Source organism: Gopherus flavomarginatus, chromosome 16 (assembly GCF_025201925.1).
Source record: "Gopherus flavomarginatus isolate rGopFla2 chromosome 16, rGopFla2.mat.asm, whole genome shotgun sequence".
Lineage (NCBI taxonomy): Eukaryota > Metazoa > Chordata > Testudines > Testudinidae > Gopherus > Gopherus flavomarginatus.
In genome coordinates, this window is record NC_066632.1 from 26,270,731 (window position 1) to 26,294,744 (window position 24,014).

Consider the following 24,014-nt stretch of genomic DNA (forward strand, 5'->3'; position numbering starts at 1 on the left):
AGGTTCCACTGCGAAGGAAAATCTCCTGGGGCTGATCTGCCATGAGGCAGCTGGTCACAGAGACGGGGCTCTGCAAAGGGGCGGGGTCCCCCCATCTGTCCCAGCGCTGCCTAGGCCCTGGAGAGCAGAAGTGAAGCAACTGGGGGAGGAAGGTCAAGGGTCGCCTGATTCTTGGGCTGCTGCATCCAGCGTCCGAGCTGGAGCCGACTCACATGGACGCAGTGGCCCTGCCAACTCCCAAATATCTTGTCAAGCCTGTGGGGAGCGGGAGCGGTTTAAAAATAGCTGGAAATGTGCTGGAAAAATGTGACGCCCACCGTGCTCCCGTTTGGGGTCAGGCCTGTACTCCAGGGCCCAGCCGTTCCCTCTCGTTTGCAGCCGTCCTGCAGTGGGAGCGGCACTGCACGCCCTTCCACCCGGGAAGGGAGCGCCCCAGGGATTCACTCTTACCCACTTCTGCAAACTCCCTCCAGCCCACATTGTGTAACCAAGCACAGGGCAGCGTGTAGGCATGCCTGCTGCTGGGGCTTGCTGCTCGGGTGGGGGGCTCTAGTCCCTTTTTCCCAGCCTCTCCCAGCAGGGGGCGCTGGAAGCAGTGGGGCAGGAGGTCACACTGCCCCAGCCTCTTCCAGCAGGGGCGCTATTGCGGATGGGGGGGAGCACGGGCTGTCGGGACCTGGGTGGCAGGGGCTTCCCAGCTGCTCCAGCCTTTGGCAGCCAGCGGCAGCACCCTAAGGTGCTTTACAGATTGATGCCAGCGACCAGGCACTTCCCTCCCTGCTGCCATGCAGCCGCCTCTGGGGTGGAACATGGCAGCTGGTTCCCAGCGAAGAACGCAGGGCACTGGCACGTCCCCGCGCGGTGCTGTGGAGCTGGGGGGTCTGGGGGCTGCTCAGGGCGGGAACTGGGCCACGTACAGTCAGTGGGTGACTCGGTTCCTTGTTCCGAGCCCATCACCCTCCCGCTCACTGAGCCCAAGGGTGTGAAACGCGCCGGGCCCTTCCCAGGCGCAGCCCCCGGCGATCCGGCTCCTCCTCCGCCGCCCCGCCCCGGCCGCGCTCCGGGCTCCCCCCAGAGGTGGCTGCATTTCAGCGCGAGCTGCGGCGCTTTCTCCCTGCCAAGCACATGCTCGTAGGGGGGGCGGCACCCTCGGCAGCTGCCCGGCCCCGAAGCCCCAGCCCGGCCCGGGGGGCGCCGCTCAGCCGCTGCCAGGCGGGGGGAGGGTCCCGCGCACCTGTCCCGGGCCCCGCGCGGCCGGGCGGGGAGGGTTCGAGGCCGGGGCCGGGGAGCGGGGCCGGCAGCATGCGGGGGGCGCCGGGCGCCTGGCTCTGCTGCCTCGGCCTCCAGCTGCTGGCGGGCGCCGCCTTCAACCTGGACGGGACCGACCCGCTGCTGAAGGACGGGGCCGGCGGCAGCTTGTTCGGCTTCTCCGTGGCCCTGCACCGGCAGCTCCGGCCCGAGCCCGCCAGCTGGTGAGTGCGGGGGGGGGTCCCCTTATTCCCCCCCCCGGAGCCTTCCCGCGGGGTGGGGGGTCCGGGGGCGCTCCGCATGAGCCGGGGGAGGGATTTGTAAAACACCCCCCCCCGCGCGCGCTGCTCCTAGCAAGTTTTGGGGGGGGAGCTCAGCCCCCCCCGTCCCTTGGCTCTAAATAGTAACTTCCCCGCGGGGGGTGGGGTCGCACGGTAACGTCTGTTACCCCAGGAGGCCGCCTGGCCCTGGGCGCCCCCCCCCGCACCCTGGAACTTCACCGACTCGCTGGGGGGGGTCAGTCCCTCCTGCTCCCTGGATTCTCTGCGATCCGCTCCTGGGGTCCTCGGGCCAAATCCAGTCTCCAGTGGGGAACCCAGGCTGGCCCTGGGCTTCAGGGGTGTCCTGGGTCAGTCCGGAACCACCCCCACGGCAACGGAATGGGGCCGGATTCGGCTCCCAGCTCCCCCAGGGTCAGTCTGGAGTCAAGAGCCAAGCGGTGTTAGTGGTGAGCGGGAGCCTGGACTCCTGGGTTCTTTTCCTGACTCCCTGGGTGACCTTGGGTGGCACCTGTCAGGTCAGGTGCCCTTCCCGCCTCTGTGACCCTAAAGGGGGCAGCTCTATTCCCTCCAGGGGGCTGGGGGGCTCGCCTGGAGGTGTCTCTGACTAGCACACAGACCCCATGGGGCCAGCCAGGGAGCCAGGGTGCAGATCTGCCCAACCTGTGCTGGGGATACTCCTTGCCAGGCATCCTGCCCTGCTGGAGCTCTGGGGTGTGTGTGCAGAGGAGGGGTGCTATCTGGAGCAACCCAGGTGCCCCCCATGCAGGAGCAGATGCCCAGATCCCCAGGGGCTGTGGGAGGGGGCATGGTCTGGGGAGCTGGTACAACAGCAGTACCTTCCTCTCCCCCCCGCCCATTGGGGGCGCAGACCTGCTGGTGGGAGAATGTGTCAGGGGGGCAGAGCTGAGCTGTGTAATAATCCCCCCATGCACTTTACAGTGTCATTATCCCTGTTGTGCAGATGGGGAAACTGAGGCACCAGGTGGGAAAGGACTTGGCCAAGGTCACCCTGTGGCAGAGGTGGGAGCAGGGCTCCCTGGTCCCAGTGCTGTGCTCTGTTCACTAGCCTTCTGAAGTCTGTATGTGTAGCGAGGTCGATGGCCATGCACCGGGGCTGGCTGCGTGTGGGGCGCCAGGGCCATGGTGTTGCTGGTGATGCAGGAGCGATGGATGTGGCCATGTCAGCGCTTTGCGATCCTCATCCTGGTGGTGCCCCCCTCTGTCCCTCTCTGCCCGGCCCCGCTGGGCTCTCACTGGGTGCAGGGCCAGGGCTTCTTGGGGCAAGGGACACGGGCAGCTCCCAGCTGGGCCTGTGAGGGAGCCTGCGAAGGGTTAAACGAAGCCCTCATAAATATGAATGGCGCTGTGAGCCCTGCTCAGAATCGCTAATGGGCCATTTAGGTGAGGGGCCCAGACTCTGCGAGCTGCCCTGGGCCCAAATCCCTGGGTTCCCCCCTCCCTGAGCCTGAGCATGGAGGGGAAATGAATAGCGCTGACCCCGGGCCAGCTGGATCCCTGGGGTGAGAGGCTGAGAATCCCCCTGGGCCTGCCCCAGTGGCAGCAGCATCGGCTCCGCATCTGCTCCATGGTGCTTCTCTAGCCTCTGTGCAAACTCTCTGGGGTGGGGTGCATCGAGTGCACAGAGCAACAGCAAAACGGGGGGTGAGAAATGAGGGTGAGGCTTGTAGTCTTATAACGTTCCTCAGGGGCTCTTCAGTGCCCCCCCTTGAGACATCGGGGGGGCTGGGGGCTCCTGGCAGCTGCTCGAAGCCGGTGTCATGGCTGGTGGTGCTAGTGCCCCCTGCTGGTGGTGATGCAGGGTTGGCATGGGCACAGCGGCAGCCAGGGGAATGTGCTGTCCCTTATCACACCCCCAGTGCCATCTTTGTTGGCTCCAGCCTGTTACAGTTTCTGCCAACTCTGATTTGGATTCTAGGGCAGCAGCTGCCTTCTCTGCAGAGCTGCCGATGGGCTCTGGCAGCGTGAGCTCGTGGGGCAGCTCCCGGGGCTAGGCCCCTGGCAGCGGGAGCCCCGGCAGTGCCTGGCTGCTGTGAGTGTCCTCAGAGTGTCCTCGCTGGCACCATGCACTTAGATCTGATCTCTCCCTGGGGTCGCTGGAGGGGGGGTTGCTGCCCAGAGAAGATAAAAACTCTCGTAAAACCAAATCCCTTTGGGCTGAGCTGGAGAAATGCCAGCCAGTCTCCCAGCCGGGCGGGTCGCAGGCCAGCCAGTCTGGGTGATGAACAGGTGCTGGATCTCACGCCCTGGTTGGAGCAGGACGGGTTCCTACGTGCGTCTGTCTGTTTACTGGGGCCGGGGGGAGCTTTGCTCGTGTTCCTCATTCTCCAGGCTGAAGCCCATCAAATGTTCCTGGAATTCCTCCCTGCGGGGGGATTTGCTCTCGCTGCTCGGAGCCACCCGGGAGTTTGCATTGAGACGCCACGGACAAAGTGCAGGATTAGTGCAAATACTGGCCGGGCCGTTGCACGCTGCCGAGGGGGGAGGCTCGGCACCGAGGGCTTTGGACTGGGAGTCGGGTCCGTCCCATCCCTGGCACTAGGCTGTTTCTGGGGTCCACCTGGCTCAGTGTCAGCTCTGTATCCGGCCGATTCCCCAAGCCCTGCGCTTTGCACTGTCACTTCCACAGCGCAAAGGGAGCATGAACTGCTGCGCACTGGTCTGGGTGCAGGGTGCAAACACGGGTAGAGCTTATATGGCTGCAGGGCCCAGGGGCCCCGTCGTGCCAGGCGCTGCACCAGCGGAGTTGGAGACCATCTGTGCTCTGAGGAGTTCACAGTCTAACTAGATAAGGCAGCCAAAAGGCAGGAGGGGAAACTGAGTCACACAGCGGTGCTGGGGCTCATCCAATGTCACTCAGCGGGTCAGTGGCAGAACTGGAAATAGAACCCAGGTGTTCTGCTGCCCAGGCCAGAGGGAGAAGGAAAGATCCTGCCCAGTCCTGGGCCCCAATTCTGCTGCCTGAGGGCATTAGCCAGGCGTGACTCTGAGGTGATGCCAGCGCCGAGCCGGCTTGTGGCAGCAGCCCAGGGGGATGCGCCTGGTGTGCCTCGGTTTGGGATAAGCAGTGATGCCAAAGGAAACGAAATCTCCATGAGACGCAGGGGCCCCGGTTCCGGCTGCCCTGGGCTGTGGATCGATGGTACGGGGAGGGAGACTCTCCCTTCTCTTCCCTTTCCCATTGGGATTGCCAGGCAGGGGCAGACCGTCTGGACAATGGGATCCCTTGGGGGGCTTAGCTTGGGAGCAGGGTGGGGCGCTGGGGAAACCAAGGCAGCATGGGTGCGTTCCCAGTGGGGGGTGAGGGGGTGCATGCTGGGGTTGGAGGTGGGGCGTAGGGAAGGTGCAGGGTGGCTCTGTGCCCAGCCCCTGGGATCCCCGAGGTGGCTGCCTGGTGCCCTGGGCCAGCACAGATGCTCATGGGATCTCTCTGGCCCGGTCCTTTTTTGGGCATGTTGCTGCCGAGTTATTTGGAGTGAATTCCAGTTTATTTTTACCGGCTCCATCTCTGTCTCCTCTCGGGAGCTGTCCTGCCTCTTTGGCGTCTCTTTCCCTGTGGGAGCAGGCAGGAGTGCTGGCGGGGGGCTCCCAGCAGGGGGCGCTGTGGGAGGCGGGGCAGGAGTGCTGGCCGGGAGCTCCCAGCAGGGGGTGCTGTGGGAGGCGGGGCAGGAGTGCTGGCAGGGGGGCGCCCAGCAGGGGGTGCTGTGGGGGAGTAGTGTGCACGGGACGGCCACAGGCCTCTGCAGGAGAGGGGAAGGCTGCTGTGCTGGTGCGAGCGTGTGCTGGTGCACGAGGGAGCAATGTGCACGTTCAGGACCAGCCTCTGTGTGCCCAGGATCCAATGCAGCTGTTGCCCCAGGCTTGGGCAAACCCTTCCCATGGGGGGCTGGGGGCTCCTCCCCCGGTGCTGGACGGGTGCCTGTTGGCGAGGGGCCCAATCCCCAGCCCTGGCTCCGGGTCAGTCCAGTGTGGCAGCCCTGAGACTGCAGCGTGACCCCCCGCGGCTGAGTCCTGATCCCAGCCAAGAGCAGAGACACCCCCCTCCGCTCCGTCGCCCCCTCCTCTAATCCTGCCTCTGCCCCTGGCACTCGCCTGGGTATTAATTACCCAGTGACTAAGCAGCAGCTTCTGGTCCTGGTTATTTATCGTATGTGGTGATTGGCTCCTGGCGCAGCTCCAGGCTGTTCCCATCAGAATCTGCCCCCTCCCCCCCGAATCCAGCCCCCCTCCATCCCAGTCTGCAGAGGCAGGGTGGCCTTGCCCATTTCTGTGGTCAGTTTCACCTTGTCTGTGTCCCTGCTCCGGGTGCAGCCTGGTGTGTGTGGGGGGTCACAGCTGCTCCCCCCAGCCAGCTCTGTGGGTGTGAGGGTCCCCTCTTCTCCCGGCCCTGGCCGTACACCCCCCCCCCATCGCCTGGGTTCCAGCGGAGGAGGGGAGCAGAGGGGTGGCGCTGCGCTCCAGGGGCCTTGTTTGCACGGGGCTGGATCTTGAATTGGGCCAGGTTGGGTCCAAGGAGCTTCCCGTGGGGACTGGTGGGGATGAGGCTGGGGGCAGCTGCTGGGCCTGGAATGGGGGTTGAGGCCACCCGGGCCTCTTCTCGCCCCCCAGGTGTTAGATCACACCTTGGGTGTCGCTTCAGTCAAGGGCAAACTCAGTGGTTCGCTCTGGGGAGGGGCACTGTGTGTGTGTGTGTGTGTGTGTGTGTGTGTGTGTGTGTGTGTGTGTGTGTGTGTGTGTGTGTGCACGCGGGCTGGTGGGTGGTTTTGTGTGTGTCTCTCAGTGGCTGGTTGTGCAGGGTGTTGCGTGGGGCTCTGGGTGTGTGTGTGTCTCGGTGGGTGATTGTGCAGGATGTTGCATGGGGCTGTGTGTGTGGTTGTGCAGAGTGTTGCATGGGGCTCTGGGTGTGTGTGTGTCTCAGTGGGTGGTTGTGCAGGGTGTTGCATGGAGCTGTGTGTGTGTGCACGCAGGCTGGTGGGTGGTTTTGTGTGTGTCTTGGGTGGTTGTGCAGGGTGTTGTGTGGGGCTGTGTGTGTCTCAGTGGGTGGTTGTGCAGGGTGCTGTGTGGCTGTGCAGGGTGTTGCGTGGGCTCTGGGTGTGTGTGTGTCTCAGTGGGTGGTTGTGGAGGGTGTTGCGTGGGGCTGTGTGTGTGTGGTTGTGCAGGGTGTTGAGTGGGGCTGTGACTGTGTCTCAGTGGGTGGTTGCATGGGGCTGTGGGTGTGTGTCTCTTGGTGGGTGGTTGTGCAGGGTGTTGCGTGGGGCTTTGGGTATATGTGTGTGTCTCTGTGTGGTTGTGCAGGGTGTTGTGTGGAGCCGTGTTTGTGTGTCTCTCTCAGTGGGTGGTTGTGCAGGGTGTAGCGTGGGGCTCTGGGTGTGTCTCTCTCCATGGGTGGTTGTGCAGGGTGTTGCATGGAGCTGTGTGTGTCTCTCTCTGTGGGTGGTTGTGCAGGGTGTTGCATGGGGCTGTGTGTGTCTCAGTGGGTGCTTGTCCAGGGTGCTGTGTGGCTGTGCAGGGTGTTGCGTGGGGCTCTGGGTGTGTGTGTGTGTGTGTGTGTCTCAGTGGGTGGTTGTGCAGGGCTGTGTGTTGTGCACACGCCCATCATCGCTGAGGCTCTGCCCATCACCTGCAGTCTCGGGGTCCTGCTATTTCCGGCTCTCGGGCCCACTTGGTTGGCGCCAGCCCGGCCTCGCCCCGTCTGTCTGTCTCTGTCTCTTGGCTGGGACCCGCAGCTGGTGCTGGGGGCGTAAGGCAGGCTAACATCTGGGGCGGGGGGATCCAGCTGGGGTTTGCCCCCTCCCAACAAGTGGCCAGGGCGGTTGAGAGCAGCTGGCACCGGGGCTGGTGACTCAGGCGGGAGCGGGGCCCCCTCCGAGGCTGCAGCTGTTGGACACGGCTGATCAGCGCGGGGCGGAGCCCCCTGCCCCCCGGGAAACCCCTGCCTTGAGCCATGGGCCCCCTCCCCACTGTTCAGCGGGGGACAGCCGGTGCCAGTCACCACCCCACCCCATTGCACCCACTCCTCCCTCCATCCCAGGGCAGGGCCCCCCTTGCCCCGATCCCAGAGCACTGGTACCAGCCTGCAGCCTGGTTCCTCCTGCGCCCCCCAGGAGAGCCGCCTGTCCCAGCTCCAGCCCCACCCACCTGCGGCCTTGGCCACCACGAGGGAAAAATCCCTGTCCAGATGTCATGGTTGGGGGACGAGCATCCGAGGGGACAGTGATGGGGGTGGGGCTGTCCAAACCCCTCCCCCATGGCTCCTCCATCCAGGCGTTTGATTCTTTAATTCTTTGAGTTTTGAAGGTGGGAATGGCTGGGGGGCGGGGGGCAGGGAATGGGTCTCGGGGTTGCTCCCCTCTAGGGGGTGCCAGCTTGGACTCCGCCGTGGGGCAGGAGTGACCCCAGATCGCTCCCATCTGCCGACGGCACGAGCTCATGGATTGACGGTGCTGGGCGTCTCTGGGGCAGACCTCTGGCACCGTGGGGTGCACAGGGCGCCCCTGTCACTGCCCCACTCCTGGAGGTCACTGCAGTGCTGCTGTCCTGGGGCTGGCAGCTCCTTTCGGCCACGCAGCAGGCACTGACCCAGGTGGCAGGGGGGTGTCACCTGGCAATTGTCCATGGGCCCCTTGTACCCCTCACCCCCCCAGGCTGGGAGCCCGTCCCGAGGGGCGTCTGTGGCTGATCCCATCTCCCCCCTTCCACTGACACTCGCCCGTCCCCCCCCCCCAGGATGCTGGTGGGAGCCCCACAGGCGCTGGCCCTCCCAGGCCAGAAGGCAAACCGGACCGGCGGCCTCTACGCCTGCCCCCTGACGCGCGAGATCGATGACTGCTGGCGCATGCCCATCGACGAGGGAGGTACGGGCACTGTGGGGCGGGCGCCGGGACCTGCCCTTGGTGGCATCAGCATAAATCCACAGTGGGAGCTGGGGTGACCCTGCCCTCAGCGATGCCAGGGTAAATCCAGGGTGGCTCCATTGAAATGGGGGAGGGGTTACTCCTGATTTACACTGCTGCAGCCAGAAGCAGGATCTGGTCCCATTTCCTTTCACATGGCCCTTGGCCGAGCTGACTCTGGGCTAGTGCCCGGTGCTGCCCATGGGGGAGTGGGTGGGAATCCTGGGCCAAGGATCTGCTGGGGGGGCACTCAAGGGGAGAGGTTGGGGGGCTGGCAGTGAGTCTGGGAGAGGGGGCTGACTGCTTGGCAGCTGATTGCGCCTCCCCCCAGTGGACCTGCACAAGGAGAGCAAGGAGAACCAGTGGCTGGGCGTGAGCGTAAAGAGCCAAGGTGCCGGCGGCAAGATTGTGGTGAGTGGCACTGCCGGGGGGGAGACGCCCTCTGCTCTGCCCTCGTGGGTGGGGATGGGGGTCTAGTGGGTTAGAGCTGGGAGGGGGTAGGCTGGGGCTGGGCCAGGACACCTGGGTTCGCTCTCTGGCTGTGAAGGGAGTGGAGGGCCAGTGGTTAGACCTGGGGGGTTCCATTCCCAGCTGTACTGCTGACTCGCTGTGTGGCCTGAGGTGAGTAGCTCCCCAGAGCCAGCAGCCGAGAAGCCAGGACCCCTGTGTCCCGCCTCGCCGAGCAGCGGGGCCCTCGTGTTTCACAAGTGATGGGGGTGAGCCTGGGAGAGGCGTCGGGCACCGGGGGGAGGGGACGGGAGCCTCTCTAACCCGCCCCACTTGTCATCCCCCGGCTCAATCCCAGACCTGCGCCCACCTCTACGAGTCGCGGAACCGGGTGAACCAGCCGCTGGAGACGCGGGACGTCATTGGGCGCTGCTACGTGCTGAGCCAGGACCTGACGGTGAGCGAGGAGCTGGACGGGGGCGAGTGGAAGTTCTGCGAGGGGCGCCCCCAGGGCCACGACCGCTTCGGCTTCTGTCAGCAGGGCGTGGCAGCCGGCTTCACCGCAGACAAGCACTACATCCTCTTCGGGGCGCCCGGCACCTACAACTGGAAGGGTGAGCCGCCTCGGGGTCCGCGGGCCTGGGGGCAGGGGGGCAGGGGCAATGGGGGGATGGCGTGGGAGGGCAGGGGAACGAGGGGATGGCATGCGGGGGCAGGGATGGCATGGGGGGATGGGGTGCGGGGCAGGGATGGCATAGGGCTGGGGCAATGGGGGTGGGGATGGCGTAGGGGGTGGGGGGCAGAGGAACAGGGGTGTTCTCTCCTCTCCCCCTGTGCCCACAGATGCTGGGGACTGGGCACCCCCCAGATCAGAGCATGGGCCCAGCTATCCTAGGACTGGTGGTAACTCATGGGGGTGGGGAACAGTGCATGGCTGACGGGGGGCAGGATGGGGGAAGGGGCCCGTGGCTGATGGGGGGCAGGATGGAGGAAGGGGCCCATGGCGGGGGGGGCAGGTGGGGGAAGGGGAGAACCATTTCTCTCCTTAGGCAGTGCGCCCACCTTCAGTTCAGACCCAACGCTGGAAGCTCCGACCTCTGTGCCAGGCAGAGGAGGAGCCAGGACTGTCCTCACCCCCCCCTTGCATCATCCCTGTCCCCCCCATCCCCCCCATGCCCTCCCGCCCCCACTAACCCCTCTCTGGTTTGGCAGGGGACCTGCGCGTGGAGCTCGTTAACCAGAGCTCCCTGGAGCTGGTTACGTACGACGACGGGCCCTACGAAGCCGGGGGGGAGAAGGACCAGGACCCCTCCCTCATCCCCGTGCCCGCCAACAGCTACTTCGGTAGGGAGCGCTGCCAGGCAGCGGGCAGGCCGGGCACAGGGGCCAAACCCGCCCCCCGGCCATTGGCAGCGGCCGCTCGAGTCTTTCGCCCCCAGGGCCTGCGGGGAAGGAACCAGCGAAGGAAATGGGGCCATCGGAGAGTCTCCGTTGAGCCTCTGCTGCTCGGGTGGGGAGGGGTCTCCATCCTTTAACTCTCTCTCTCTCTCTCCCCCCCCCGGCCTGGCGCGGCCCCGCAGGTCTGTTGTTTATGACCAATGTTCATAGCGCAGACCCCGATCAGCTGGTGTATAAAACGGCAGAGCCCAGCGAGCGGCTGCCCGGCACCGTCGGCGACGTGGCCCAGAATAGCAACTTAGGTGTGTAACCGCGGCGGCGTGTGGCGCCCGCCTGTCAGCGACCGGCCGGCCGGGACCCCGGCTGCCCCCCACCCCGAGCTCGTTCTCCTCTTGGCCTTTGGAGCTGAGGGGAAGTGAAAACTCCATTCTGCTACTGGGCCAGCGGGGGGCGCCACGCCCAGGTCCTGCCCCATAGCGTGTGTATGGGGGGGGTGTAGGGTATGGGGGGAGAGGGGTGACTGATGCCCCTCCCTGAACACAGCCCCACACACCCGTTCACACTTACCCCTGCCCCTCCCTAGGCACGTCCCCATATGCGAGCACAAACCGTCCTTGCACAGACACCTCCTGCCCTGCCCGTGCACAGACACACAAACCCTGCACCCCCCCACCCTCCCCACCTTTCGTCTTTCCATTTCAGAGCCGTCTCTGCGCGGTTTTCCCCCTGCAGCCCCCCACCCACCCCGCTCTGCGGCTGCGCGTGCCAGGCTGGATGCTAGTGCCCAGGGATTTACACGTCCTGGTGCTCATTGCCTGGGGAACATGGCTTCTGCTGGCCATGGCACCAGGGAGGGGACGTGAACCCTTCCCCACTCAGAGGGCACCCAGTGTCCCAAGGCCCTGAGCAAGGGGGAGGATCCATGGGGACACCTGCTCAGGGCAGCCCCTGCCCCTTCACATCTCCAAGTGCTAGCACTGTCCCTTGGCCCCCTGGGTGCCCAGGGGGAGGCTGTGAGCAGGGGCAGCCCAGCACCGGGGAGGCCCGCTCTGCTGCCGGGTGTGAGTGTCTTGTGCCCGTGCTGCCAGGGAACATTCCAGGCTCCGGGGACGGGCGCTTGGCCCCATCTGGGCTGGCTGCAGCACTGGGGTGACCTGGGCGGGGGGGTGTTGTGGGGGGCTGCAGACAAGGGGGGTCAGCACTGCTCTGTCAGCAGCCGTGGGGGGCTGGGGATCCCTGCTGGGAGAGGGACGTGGAGCCTGGAAGGGTCCCCGAGGTGCTGCCTGGGCTGTGTGTTGCATGCGGTGTGGGATGTGAGGGGGTGTCGCTCGGTTCGGGGTGCATGGCTCTCCCCAGTGCTTGCCAGCAGGACGTGCCCCCCTCGCTGAGACCTGGCTGCTGCCCCCACATCGTCCCCACTCCTGCCTGCAGGGAGCCCCCACACACTGACCCGCTGCCGGCCTAGGCCCCAGAGATGGATTGCACAGAGCAGCACCTGGGTGATTTGGCCGTCGCATGGGCACGCCCTGCCTGGCATCATCCCGGGGGGGTCTGCTGGCTTGGCAGCATCCCTGGAGCTGCTGGAATAGAACCCAGGAGTCCTGACTCCTACCCCCACCCCCACCTCCTTCAGTTCTAACCACCAGACACCCCCCACTCTCCTGGAGAGTCCTGGGTGGTCCAATGTGCTATTAGAGAACACTGCAGGGAAACTGAGGCATGAAGAGGGGCAGCCGGAGGCCCGGACAAAGCAGAGACATGTTAGTGTTGAGGGGGCTCATCCAGCTGCTCTTTTTGAGCAATCCTCCCCCCGCCCATTGAGCACTGCAGGGGACCCCCCCTTTCCAGCACCGTCACCCCGCCCTGCCGGGTGTTTGCTAGCTGGACCTTGCCCCCCGATGCTGGGACCTGGGGACCGGGCGGGGACTCTGGTATCTGAAATATGAGGCGTGTCCAGCTTCCTGGTTGCTCCCCTTGGCCCCTGCATTCTCCCGCCCCCGAGGCTGTATCCCGACTGGCGAGATCCTCAGGCCCAATGTCTGGGGGGCTGAGCAGAGAGAGATGGACAGACAGACACACGGAGCAGCAGAGGGGCCAGGCGCTGGGGATCGCTGCTCTGGGCCCCCCAGATATGGAGCAGGGGGCAGGGGGCCTGGCTTTAGGCCACCCTGTGGGGTTGAGGATGAGTGGGTGGAGTTCACATCTGGTGCCTCCCAGACCCCCACCCCAGCTCTGTCCACCCCGGGGAGCCTGTGTGTGGGCTTGGTGTGTGTTAGCCAAACCTCTCCTCTCCCCAGCGGGTGGGGGGGGTCTGTGGCTGGAAGAGGCTCCATCCGGCCTCAAGGAACCCCAGGTGTGGGATCCTGCCCTGGCCTCCTGCGGCCACATGCTGGCTCAGTGTGGGACGGGTTAGGTGCCAGGTCCTTCCAGCCTACCCTATGGTGCGGCACCTCCATGGGAATCCCCACTAGCTCTGCACAGTACAGAGCCTCTGCCACATGCAGGAGCCATGCTGATTGCATCCAGCAGGGGGCAGTGGTCTCGGTGTCTTTGGCTGGTGTGGGGCCCACGTCTATTCCCTCCCCCTGCCCCCGGGATCTAGCAGCAGGGGGCTCAGCGAGTGTTGGGGGGGGCCTCTCCCCACCCGAGCTGAGAGTAGGGCCAGGGCAGTCCCTGCCCCCCCTGCTCCTGAGGAGCCCTGGGGGGCGCCCCCCAACTCCCCAGCAGCACCAACCCTGCCTGTCGCTCTGCCCCCTGCTCCAGGCTTCTCCGTCGACTCGGGGAAGGGCCTGACCCGGCAGGACCAGCTCAGCTTCGTAACAGGGGCACCGCGGGCCAACCACACGGGGGCTGTGGTGATCCTGCGACGGGACAACGTCAACCGCCTGGTGCCCGAGGTTGTCCTGCCCGGGGAGCAGCTCACCTCCTCCTTCGGCTACGCCGTGGCCGTGGTGGATCTGAACAGTGACGGGTGAGCCGGGGTCTGGGGTGTCGGGACGTGGCGCCTCGCTGAGCCCCGCAGTGCTGGGGCGGGCTGGGCTGGCAGGGGCTGAGCCTGACTCTGGTGCCCTCTGCCCCGCCCAGCTGGATGGACCTGGTGGTGGGGGCACCCCACTTCTTCAATCGGCAGGAGGAGATCGGCGGGGCAGCCTACGTGTACATCAACCAGGCGGGGCGCTGGGCGGACATCCGCCCCATCCGCCTCAACGGCACCTCCCACTCCATGTTCGGCATCGGCCTCACCGCCCTTGGCGACCTCAACCAGGACGGCTTCCAGGGTGAGGGGAGATCGGGGGAGCCTGGCTGGGTCTGACCTGGGGTCCCGGGTTCTGGGGAGTTGGCGCCATCCCTTGGGGGGCTCCCCCTGCGGGTATGGGCTGGGGGCAGGCGATGGGGCTGGTTGCTCAGCTGGGTTACGGGGTCTGGGCAACGGAGCTGCCCCTGCAGGAGGGAGGGACCCCTCCTCCCCGTGGCAAGTATCCAGCCCTGGGCAGGGGAATGGCCGTGGCCCTAGTGGCCCAGGGGGGCACAACCCCCTTCCAGCCTGCTCCAGCCATAACCCTCCCCCCCCCCGCAGACATCGCCGTGGGAGCCCCCTTTGATGGAGCCGGCAAGGTCTTTATCTACCACGGCAGCAGCCTGGGCATCGTCACCAAACCGGCCCAGGTGAGAGGGCACGAGGGGGGCACCGGGGCAGGGGAGGGGATCACTGAACTGCGGGGTCCACAGGCTCCTAAGCCCCTCCCCCGCTGCCCCCTTCACTTCATGTCCTAAACGCTGGCGGCTCCACTCTCTGTCCGTCTGTCCCCCTGCAGGTCCTGGACGGGGAAGGCGTCGGGGTGAGGACCTTCGGCTACTCCCTGTCCGGGGGCCTGGACGTGGACGGGAATCTCTACCCGGATCTGCTCGTTGGCTCGCTCTCGGACAGTGTGGTGCTGTACAGGTGGGCGCTGCCCGCCGCGCCACCCGCCCCCAGGCCCGAGGGAGGGAGGGAGCCAGGTAGGGCGCGGCCTGGTGGGACTCTGGCCCCTCCAGCCCTGGGCGTTGCACTGTGTCCAGCTGGATCAGCCACCTGGGTGACTCTCACAGCCGATGGCTCTCACCGTGCCCAGTGTGTGGGAGGGCCTGGGCCGCCTGGCACACTGTGGGGCGGGAGGCCTGGTGCAGCCGGGGCGCGGGCCAGCTGGGTGCCTTTGCCAGCGGTTTCCCCCCTTGCTTTGCAGAGCCCGGCCCGTCATCCACGTCTCCAAGAATGTCTCCCTCTCCCCCCAGAACATCGACCTGGAGAGCAGGAACTGCCCCCACCACCTGGGCATCTGGTGAGAATGGCCTCGCCCCCACCCCTGGGCTCCCTGGGATCCAGAGCTGTGCCTAGAAACCCCCTGACCCCCACCAGCCAAGCACACTTTCCACACCCAGGGAGAGAGGGAGGTCTAGTGGTTAGAGTTGATAGGGCATGGGGCTGGGAGCCAGGACTCCTGGGTTCTCTCTCTGGCTCTGGGAGAGGAGTGGGGGCTGGTGGGTTGAAGCCGGGGGGGTGGAGGGGAAGGAGCCAGGACTCCTGGGTTCTCTCCTCGACTCTGGGAGGGAAGTGGATCTGGTGGTTAGAGCAGGGGGGCTGGGAACCAGGACTCCTGGGTTCTGTCCCCAGCTCTGCTACTCACCTGTTGTTGGGCCTTGGGCCAATCCCTGCCTCAGTTTCCCCAGGGGTACAACCGGGTTAGCGCTGCCCTCTCGAGGGCAGCAGTGCACTCTGACCCGAACGAAAGGGACAAATGCTAGTTTCCAGTGGCTGCTCAGAGCTGGGTTATGCAGGGAACCAGCTGGCCCTGCTCTTCCTCCTCCTCCTCCCCGGAGGGTGGGATGCTGAGCCCCCTTAGCCAGGAGGCGGCTGGTTTGACGTTGGCCTTGTCTCAGGCCGAGCCTTTCTGTGGTTTCCCTGTGCAGCGTGGAAGTACGAGCCTGCTTCAGCTACACGGCCAGTCCTGCCAGCTACAGCCCCCGTGTCAGTGAGTACTGCTGGGCTGGGCCCCGCACTCCCCCAGGCCTGGCCGTGCCACGCTGCGGCGGGGCGGGGGGAATACCACCTGAGAATACCCCCCCGCGTCAGCCCTGCTCCCACACCCGGCACAGGGAGATGCCCAGAGCACGCTGCCCCATGGCTGTTCTCTGGGTCCCAGAGCCCAGAGGATGCTAAAGGAAGTAGGACACAACCCAGAGCAACCCTGAGGGTGCTCTAAGCTACCTGGGGAGCCCTACCCCAGAGGTGGCTGCATCTCAGCACTGGGTGACAGATCCCGTATAAACAGCTGCCGTGTCCACCCCAGAGGTGGCTGCATTTCGCTGATGGGTGAGCAATCCCCCTAGGCATGGAAGGCGGAGCAGAGCCCATGCTCACCCGCCTTCCCTCCCTCCTCCTCCAGCGCTCGCGTACACCTTGGATGCTGACGTGGACCGGCAGAAACTGGGCCAGGCCCCCAGAGTCGCCTTCCTGGACCGGAAGCCCACGGACCCCGAACACCAGTTCTCGGACGTGGTGGAGCTGCCCCACCAGCGCGCCCCCTCCTGCGTCAAGGCCACCTTCCAGCTGCAGGTGGGTCCTGCTGCCCCAGCCCTGCCCTGCCCTACCCCCGGCCTGCCGCAGGCTCACCCCCTGCTCCCTCATTGCAGGAGAGCATCCGGGACAAGCTCCGCCCCATCGTCGTGATGCTGACGTACAGCATCGAGCACGCCCAGAGCAAGCACCAGGTCCAGGCCGCCGCCCTGCCCCCGCTGATGCCGGTGCTGAACGCCCAGCTGCCCAGCAGCCAGAGGGCAGAGGTGAGGCGGGTTCCTGGGTGACGGCCCCTGGGGACGTGGGCTCCCGCTCAGCAGGGTCAGGCCTGCTCAGCACATGGGCGGGCGCCCCGCCAGGAACAGGCTCCAGCAGGAGGCTCTCTGCCTACCCCACCAGTGCTACCGTCGGCGCCCGGCCCCTTGCCCTGCGAGCAGCTCGTCCTGTGGGATCAGAGCTCCTGGCGGTGCCGATCCCCTGGCGCCTTTCGTCAGGGTGCCCTGGCCAGGGCCCAGCATGGGGGACTCTTCTGCTCCTCCAGGCGGTGTCAGCCTTTCGGGGGATTGCTGCGTCCTGCTGACCAGCTGCTGGGCCCCGCCCCAGAGGGGACTGCATGTCGGTGCTGGATGAATGAGCCCTGTGCGGTGTCACTAGCGGCCGGGCCCTGTCCCAGAGGGGGCTGCATGTCGGTGCTGGATGAGTGAGCCCTGTGCGGTATCACCAGCGGCCGGGCCCCGCCCCAGAGGGGGCTGCATGTCAGTGCTGGGTGGGTGAGCCCTGTGTGGTGTCACCACCGGCCGGGCCCCACCCCAGAGGGGGCTGCATGTCAGTGCTGGGTGGGTGAGCCCTGTGTGGTGTCACCACCGGCCGGGCCCCGCCCCAGAGGGGGCTGCATGTCAGTGCTGGCTGAGTGAGCCCTGTGTGGTGTCACAAGCGGCCGGGCCGCACCCCAGAGGGGGCTGCATGTCAGTGCTGGCTGAGTGAGCCCTGTGTGGTGTCACCACCGGCCGGGCCCCGCCCCAGAGGGGGCTGCATGTCAGTGCTGGATGAGTGAGCCCCGTGCGGTGTCACCAGCGGCCGGGCCCTGCCCCAGAGGGGGCTGCATGTTGGTGCTGTGGGCATAGCTGGGCTGCTGGAGCACACGCAGAGTCTGCGGGAATGTTTTGGGGGATGGCTCTGAGCCGGCGGGTGAGCCCTGCAGAGCCCTAGCTGGGGGGCAGGCGCTGTGCAGAGGTGGAGGAGTGGCCTGGGGGCCGTCCCAGCTAACCCCCGCCCCGGGGCATTTGTCCCCAGGTGAATTTTTTGAAGCAGGGCTGCGGGGAGGACAAGATCTGCCAGAGCAACCTCCAGCTGCGCTACCAGTTCTGCTCCCGCGTGGGCGATGCCGACTTCCTGCCCCTGCCCAGGTGAGGGGGGGCTGGGGCTAAACCCTGGGGGGCCCTGGGTGGGTTTAGCCCCAGCCCAGGTGAGGGGGGGCTGGGGCTAAACCCTGGGGGTAATAGACACATATTGGCCCCTCTCAGATCTACTCTCCCGCCCCCACTGGCAGGGTGGGGCTGGTCACTCCTGGCGGGGGCCCGGGATCTATCCAAGGGGCGGGTCTGGGGGCAGATCCCACCCTCTGGGGCAGCGGCTCCCTGCATGTTGCCCCCCTGCTGTGTCCAGGAGGAGGTGGGACCTGGGTAGCCGGGGGTCTGCCCCCTCTGGGAGTGTCTCTGTGCTGATGCCCGCAGGGGCCCCTCACCGTGGCGCTGGGCCTGCCTCTCTCCGCCGCAGGGACGCCGATGGCACGGCCGTCTTCGCCATGAGCGACCAGAAGGACGTGGCCTTGGAGATCCAGGTCACCAACCTGCCCTCGGACCCTGCGGCGCCGCAGCGGGACGGGGACGACGCCCACGAGGCCCTGCTCACGGCCACCTTCCCCGAGGCCCTGCCCTACTCCGGGGTCCGGGCCCATGACATGTGGGCCGGGCCCGGCCTGGTATGGGGGAGAGGGAGGGGGAGGGGAAGGGGGGCCGGGGACGAGTTGTAGGCCCCGGTCTCTGACTTCTCATCCTTTCCAGGAGAAGCAGCCCTGCCTGCCCAACCTGAACGGCTCCCAAGTGCAGTGTGAACTGGGGAACCCCTTGAAGCGCGGAGCTCAGGTGGGGATCAGCCCCCCAAATTCCTGCCCCCAGCCCCCGGACTGCGCCCAGAGCTCGCTGCCCCTCACTGCCCCCTGAACTGTGCCCAGAGCTCGCTGCCCCTCACTGCCCCCTGAACTGTGCCCAGAGCTCGCTGCCCCTCGCTGCCCCCCACACTGCGCCCAGAGCTCGCTGCCCCTCGCTGCCCCCCACACCGCGCCCAGAGCTCGCTGCCCCTCGCTGCCCCCCACACCGCGCCCAGAGCTCGCTGCCCCCCCAATGCCCCCCACACTGCGCCCAGAGCTCGCTGCCCCCCCATGCTCCCCGCACTGCGCCCAGAGCTCGCTGCCCCTCGCTGCCCCCCACACTGCGCCCAGAGCTCGCTGCCCCTCGCTGCCCCCTGAACTGTGCCCAGACCTCGCTGCCCCCCCATGCCCCCCGCACTGCGCCCAGAGCTCGCTGCCCCTCACTGCCCACCGCACTGCGCCCAGACCTCGCTGCCCCTCACTGCCCCCACACTGCGCCCAGAGCTCGCTGCCCCTCGCTGCCCCCTGAACTGTGCCCAGAGCTCGCTGCCCCTCACTGCCCACCGCACTGCGCCCAGAGCTCGCTGCCCCTCGCTGCCCCCTGAACTGCGCCCAGACCTCGCTGCCCCTCACTGCCCCCCACACTGCGCCCAGACCTCACCACCTCCCTCTTGCTCCCCCTGGCCTCTGCCCTCCCATGGCCCTGATCGCTCTGCTCCCCCCCAGGTGCGGTTTTATCTCATCGTCAGCACCTCGGGCATCACCATCGAGACCCGGGAGCTGGAGCTGCAGCTGGAGCTGAGCACGTGAGCACCCCCTGCAGGGGCTGGGTGATGTTCAGGGGGTGGGGGGTTGGCTGTGGAGGTGGTCGGAGGAACTGCAGCTGGCCACTGGGGGGTTGCAGTGGGGGGAGCCCTCATGACGCCCCCTGTCCCTCTCTCCCAGGATCAGTGAGCAGCCAGGGCTGCGGCCTGTGACGGCGCGAGCACGTGTGGTCATTGAGCTGCCCCTGTCCGTGACGGGGTGAGTGCCCCAATGGGGTGGCTGGAGGGGGCACGGTGGGGACAGGGGGAGATGTCTGGGGGCCAGGGGTGGGGAGGACCAAGGTGAGGATGGGGACGCGGCGAGCTGTCTGGGGCCTGGGGGTGGGATGGGCCAGGGTGGGGCCGGCAGCAGGCTGAGATGTCTTGGGGGTGGGGCAGGGGCTGGGAGCGGGGCCAGCCATCTGGGGCCAGGAGTGGGGCTGGGGGTGGGGCAAGCTGGGGGCGGGGCAAGATGTCTGAGGGCCAGGGGTGGGGCTGGGGCAAGATGGCTGGGGGTGGGGCGGGCCAGGGGTGGGGTGAGCCAACTAGGGGTGGGGCCTGCAGGGCTCCCAGTCACCCTCCCTGACTCCGTTCCCTCCCCCCCCCCCCCGCAGTGTGGCCGTCCCGCAGCGGTTGTTCTTTGGCGGCCGGGTACAGGGCGAGAGCGCCATTCGCACCGAGGGCCAGGTGGGCAGCGCCGTGCGCTACGAGGTGACGGTGAGTACTCCGCAGGGGCAGGGGCAGGGGCAGCACCCGGGCCAGTAACCCTTCCCCCCGCCCCGCCCTCCCCGGCCAGACGTCACCCTGAGCCTCCCTTGCGACCACCTTGAGCATGGCTGCGGGAGGGTTGAGGATCATGGGGCGGGGGGCTGAGTTCAGGACGCCGGGGACCATTCCCAGCTGGGTCTAGTGCTTAGAGTAGGGGGGGCTGGGAGTCAGGACGTCTCTTCCCCCTTTGGTGCCTCAGTTTCCCCATCTGGGTGGTGGGATGGGGGGTGTGTGTGGCATTTGACCCTGCCCCACAGACTCAGACTGGTGAGTGCCTCCCCCCGCAGGTCTCCAACCGGGGCCAGTCGCTCAACACCCTGGGCTCGGCCTTCCTCAACCTCATGTGGCCCCACGAGATCGCCAACGGCAAGTGGCTGCTCTACCCGCTGCGGCTGGAGCTGGTGGCCCGGCCCGGGCAGCGCGTGGCCTGCAGCCCGGCAGCCAACCCCCTATGGCTGGCACTGGTACGTGGCGTGGGGGGCGAGGAGCTGGGGGCTGCTGCTCAGCTCGGGGGGTCTCTGGCTCTCAGGCCTCGGGGGGGGAAGACGAGGGGCTGGAGCCAGAGACTCCCCGAGCTGAGCGAGCTATGGGGATTGGGACCCTGCCCTAAACTGTGCCCAGCCTTTTGCTCCCACAGGGCCATGGGGGGAGGGGGCATCCAGGGGCACAGCTTGCACTGCAGGATCACAGGGGCTGAGGGGGGCCCAGCACACGGAGGGAGCCGCCCTAACACCTCTCCTGCCACCCCCAGGAGAGCCACGGGCAGGACAGGAGCAGGAGGGAGGCTGAGCGCCCGGAGGTGCCCAGCACGGGGCCCTGGTGGCATCGTGCCCACGCTGAGAGGAAGAATGTCACGTTGGTGAGTGGCTCTGGGTGGTGGAGATCCCGGCTGGGGTAATCCCGGCTGGGGCTGTGGGGGAGCCCTGTGGTGACCCTGGCTGGGGTGGAGGTTTGGGGGTCGCTCGTGTGTGTGTGGGTGTGTGTGTGTGACTCTCTCTCCTCCCTGCACACCATGAAGCACTCTGCAGCCTGGATACCCATGGCTCACCCCCGCAACCCCTCTGGGGTGGAGCAGCCTGGCCACGTCTCCCTCCCCCCACCCCCCTCCCTGCCTGGAGCCCGCTGACCTGCTCTCTCCCCCTCCAGGACTGCGCCCGGGGCACCGCCCGCTGCCTCGTCTTCCGGTGCCCGCTCCACAGCTTCGACCGCTCGGCCGTGCTCACTGCCTGGGGGCGCCTGTGGAACAGCACCTTCCTGGAGGTGAGCCGGCGCCTGGGGCAGCCAGCTCTGGGGTGGGCCGCGGGGCCGAGTCGCTGCTGCACTGCGCGTTAGGACAGGAAGTGGTGCAGAATCCTGCCCCTGCCTGGGATAGCTTGTGGGGGGGGCCGGGCGTGGGCACCAGGCTGAGCCATCTCCCTGCCCCCAGGAGTACCCGTCCGTGACCTCCGTGGAACTGCTTGTCCACGCCAACATCACCGTCAAATCCACCATCCAGAACCTGGTGCTGAAGGATGCTGCCACGCAGGTACCTGATTGGCCACTCCCCCCGCCCCGCCCCCTGCCCCGCCTCGTGGTCCTGATCCTGCTGATCCCTTCCTGCCTCAGATCCCCGTCACCATCTACCTGGACCCAAGCGTGGTGGTGGCCCGGGGCGTCCCCTGGTGGATCATCCTGATTGCGGTGCTGGCCGGGGTCCTGGTGCTGGGGCTGCTGGTCTCCATCCTGTGGAAGGTGAGAGCCGGGGGAAGGGGGGACCCATCTACCCTGGTCCTGGCAGTGGGGCTCTGCTCCAGGACAGACGTGAACCCAGGGATTGGGCCCCTGCCCCCTCCTGCCCCCAGCAACACCCCCTCCCCATGCACCCCCTGGGGGAGTGAGCCCCAAGCAGGGACTCTCTTTCCCCAGCCTCCTCCAGCTCCCCTGCCCCCTCCTGGCACCTAGCCCTGCCCCCCCCCCCCGGGAATTCCTGCCCCATCCATAACCCGACATCCCCTGGGTCTGGCTCTCTGGCCCAGGCCTGATGCTCTCGCCTCGGCCTCACTTCCTCCTCAGTGCGGCTTCTTCCAGCGGAGCAGCCGAGCGGCCCCGTACGCCACCAACTATTACCGGGCCCGGCTGGCTGTGCAGCCCTCCGAGGTGGAGAAACAAGCCGGGGAGGCCTAGCGGTAACAGCCAGCCCTGCCGCTCGTTCACGGAGGGCAAGGGGCATGCACGTGTGTGCAAGATCATCTGCAGCAACAGTGCATGAGTGTGCGGGTGTGCCAGGCCCCTTGGGGGAGCAGGGTGTCTGCCAGGCCAGCGCCTGGGTGTGCTGGGGCGGGTGCCCATGGTGAGTGCGCCTGCGGGTTCCAGGCTAGCGTCGGTGTGCTGGGGTGGGTGCCACTGGTGAGTGTGCCTGCGGGTGCCAGGGCAGCGCCTGGGTGTGCCGGGGCGGGTGCCGCTGCTGAGTGTGCCTGTGGGTGCCAGGCCAGCGCCTGGGTGTGCCGGGGTAGGTGCCGCTGGTGAGTGTGCCTGTGTGTGCCAGGCCAGTGCCTGGGTGTTCCGGGGTGGGTGCTGCTGGTGAGTGTGCCTGCGGGTGCCAGGCCAGTGCCAGGCTGCATGCCCGTGTGCCATGCGCCCCGACCCAGGGCCGTCAGGCTGGGAGTTGCCAGGGGCGTTGAATGAGCTGGCCCGTCCCTGACGCGTGGGGATCAGCCTGGCGCAGACCTGCAGGGGAGGTGACGCTGTCTCTGGCCTTGGCTTCCCATCGCCGCCTTCGATGCACGCGGCCGCCACTTGGGGGCGCCCCTGCTCCAGCCAAATGCAGCCTCCGTCTGCCAGGGCCCAGGCTCCCCCCGTGGGGTGGGGGCATCTGGGCCTCTGCCAGGGGGCCGGGCGCCGACTCCGTTTCTCTGGCTTCTTTCCAGGTGGGCTTCTTCAAGCGCCCCCGGCACCAGCAGGCCGCGGTGCCGCAGTACCACGCCATCAAGATCCCGCGGGAGGAGCGCCAGCTCTTCCGCGAGGAGAAGACGGGCACCATCCAGAAGAAGGAGTGGGTGACGAACTGGAGCGAGGGCAGCGACGGCCACGTGCCCGTCTCGGGCTAGGCACCTGCCGACCCATGTGGGATCCCACTGGCCGGTGCTGGTTCAGACCTCGGGGGGGGCGGTCTCTGGGGAGCACACAGAGACGGGGTGACTCTGCCGCGGTGGCCGGGGGCTGCTCTGCCAGGCGGCTGCTGGACTCCGGACTGGAGATGTGGGACCTGCCCACAGGACAAGGGCATGTCGCGCTGCCTCCTGCTGGCTGGGGCCGGAGCTGCTCAAGTCTGTCAAACCCGCTGCTCCGGGGGGATCCCAGCCCCACGGGGCCCCAGACTGGTTCAGGTGGTAAAGCAATCTACAGGGGGCTGACTCCGCCCCCTTGTGCAGTGACCCCGCTTTTCTCCCAGCAGACCCTGCCCCCTACCCCAGGCCCCCCATGTGACTGACTCCATGGTCCGGCTGAGGGGCTGCTGGCCCCTCCGGCTGGGGGTCTCTGTTTATTGTTATTAAAGGGACACTGTTGGGAGAACAATGGTGTAGTGCCCGTACCTACCCCCCCTCCACCGTGCTTTGCCCCACAAGGGCCCCCCCACAACAGGCCCGAGACACTAACCAGGAACCCACAGAGAATTTTTCAGCATCTGTGTCCAACCCCTGCCCCGGGAGCTGAGCTCTGCAGAGTCCTGGGGTGAAGGGGCTGGATTTACCCACCCCACCGCCCACACGCGCTGAGCTGACTCCAGCAAAGGATTCCCCAGCCTGGCACCCTGATCCCAACTCATTTATTCACTGCACGGCCCTGGGCACAGAAGAGAGGAGATTCCACATGGTAGAGTTGGGGGGAGGGGGAGCTGGGGGCCAGGACTCCTGGGTTCTCTCCCTGGGTCTGGCAGGGGAGTGGAGGCTAGTGGATAGAGCAGGGGAGCTGGGATCCAGGACTCCTGGATACTGTTCTCTAGGCGCTGCCACTGGCTTGCTTTGTGATGTGGGGGCATTGCAGCCCCTCTCTGTTCCTCAGTTTCCCCAGCAGTGAAATGGCTTTGTCTGGGCTCACCCACCTCCTGGGGAGGGGGGCTCCTGGTTAATTGGGGTCTACAAAGATTGGTTTCTCTAGACCCCAGGACTGCCCCCCACACCCACACTCAGGCTTCTGGATGAAGAATGTGCTGCAGGCTGCGGTCAGCATGGCGCATTCCTGGAAGTCGAGCCGGAGGTCGCCATTGGGGTCCAGGTCCCTGAAGAGCCGCTCCAGGGGCTTGGGGTCGTGGATCTCCTGCAGCCCCGGGAGAGGGAGTTTATGGGCCCCAGGCCTTTCCCCTCGAGGGGGTGCTGACTTGGGGGGGGGTAAGGAATGGGGCACACTTCCCCAGCAGGACAGTCTCAGCCTGGGGGCTCCATCAGCTGCCCCCAGCCACTCCCCCCTCCCCTTCCT

At 66.8% G+C, this 24,014-nt stretch overlaps 2 protein-coding genes across 7 annotated transcripts in view; one reads left to right on the forward strand and one right to left on the reverse strand.

Annotated features, from left to right (window-relative positions):
- Nucleotides 1-24,014, reverse strand: part of BLOC1S1 (biogenesis of lysosomal organelles complex 1 subunit 1) — an 82,171-nt gene that overhangs the window by 20,066 nt on the left and 38,091 nt on the right. The window lies entirely within an intron of this gene.
- ITGA7 (integrin subunit alpha 7) lies at nt 1,274-23,104 on the forward strand. 5 transcript variants are annotated; one of them, XM_050924679.1, is made up of 27 exons: nt 1,274-1,472; nt 8,274-8,401; nt 8,772-8,851; nt 9,246-9,501; nt 10,100-10,231; nt 10,468-10,587; nt 13,049-13,256; nt 13,370-13,563; nt 13,863-13,951; nt 14,101-14,228; nt 14,509-14,604; nt 15,233-15,294; nt 15,709-15,878; nt 15,956-16,105; nt 17,133-17,245; nt 17,616-17,820; nt 17,903-17,983; nt 18,715-18,794; nt 18,934-19,011; nt 19,406-19,508; nt 19,847-20,023; nt 20,311-20,418; nt 20,706-20,819; nt 20,986-21,084; nt 21,165-21,290; nt 21,612-21,724; nt 22,466-22,564. In XM_050924679.1, the coding sequence occupies exons 1-26, from the start codon at nt 1,303-1,305 to the stop codon at nt 21,720-21,722; spliced, it is 3,378 nt and encodes a 1,125-aa protein (XP_050780636.1). In that variant the 5' UTR covers nt 1,274-1,302; the 3' UTR covers nt 21,723-21,724; nt 22,466-22,564. The 5 variants fall into 5 exon arrangements, with proteins under 5 accessions (XP_050780636.1, XP_050780635.1, XP_050780639.1 ...); XM_050924678.1 differs by lacking the exon at nt 21,612-21,724 and having other exon boundaries at nt 22,466-23,104; XM_050924682.1 differs by lacking the exon at nt 10,468-10,587.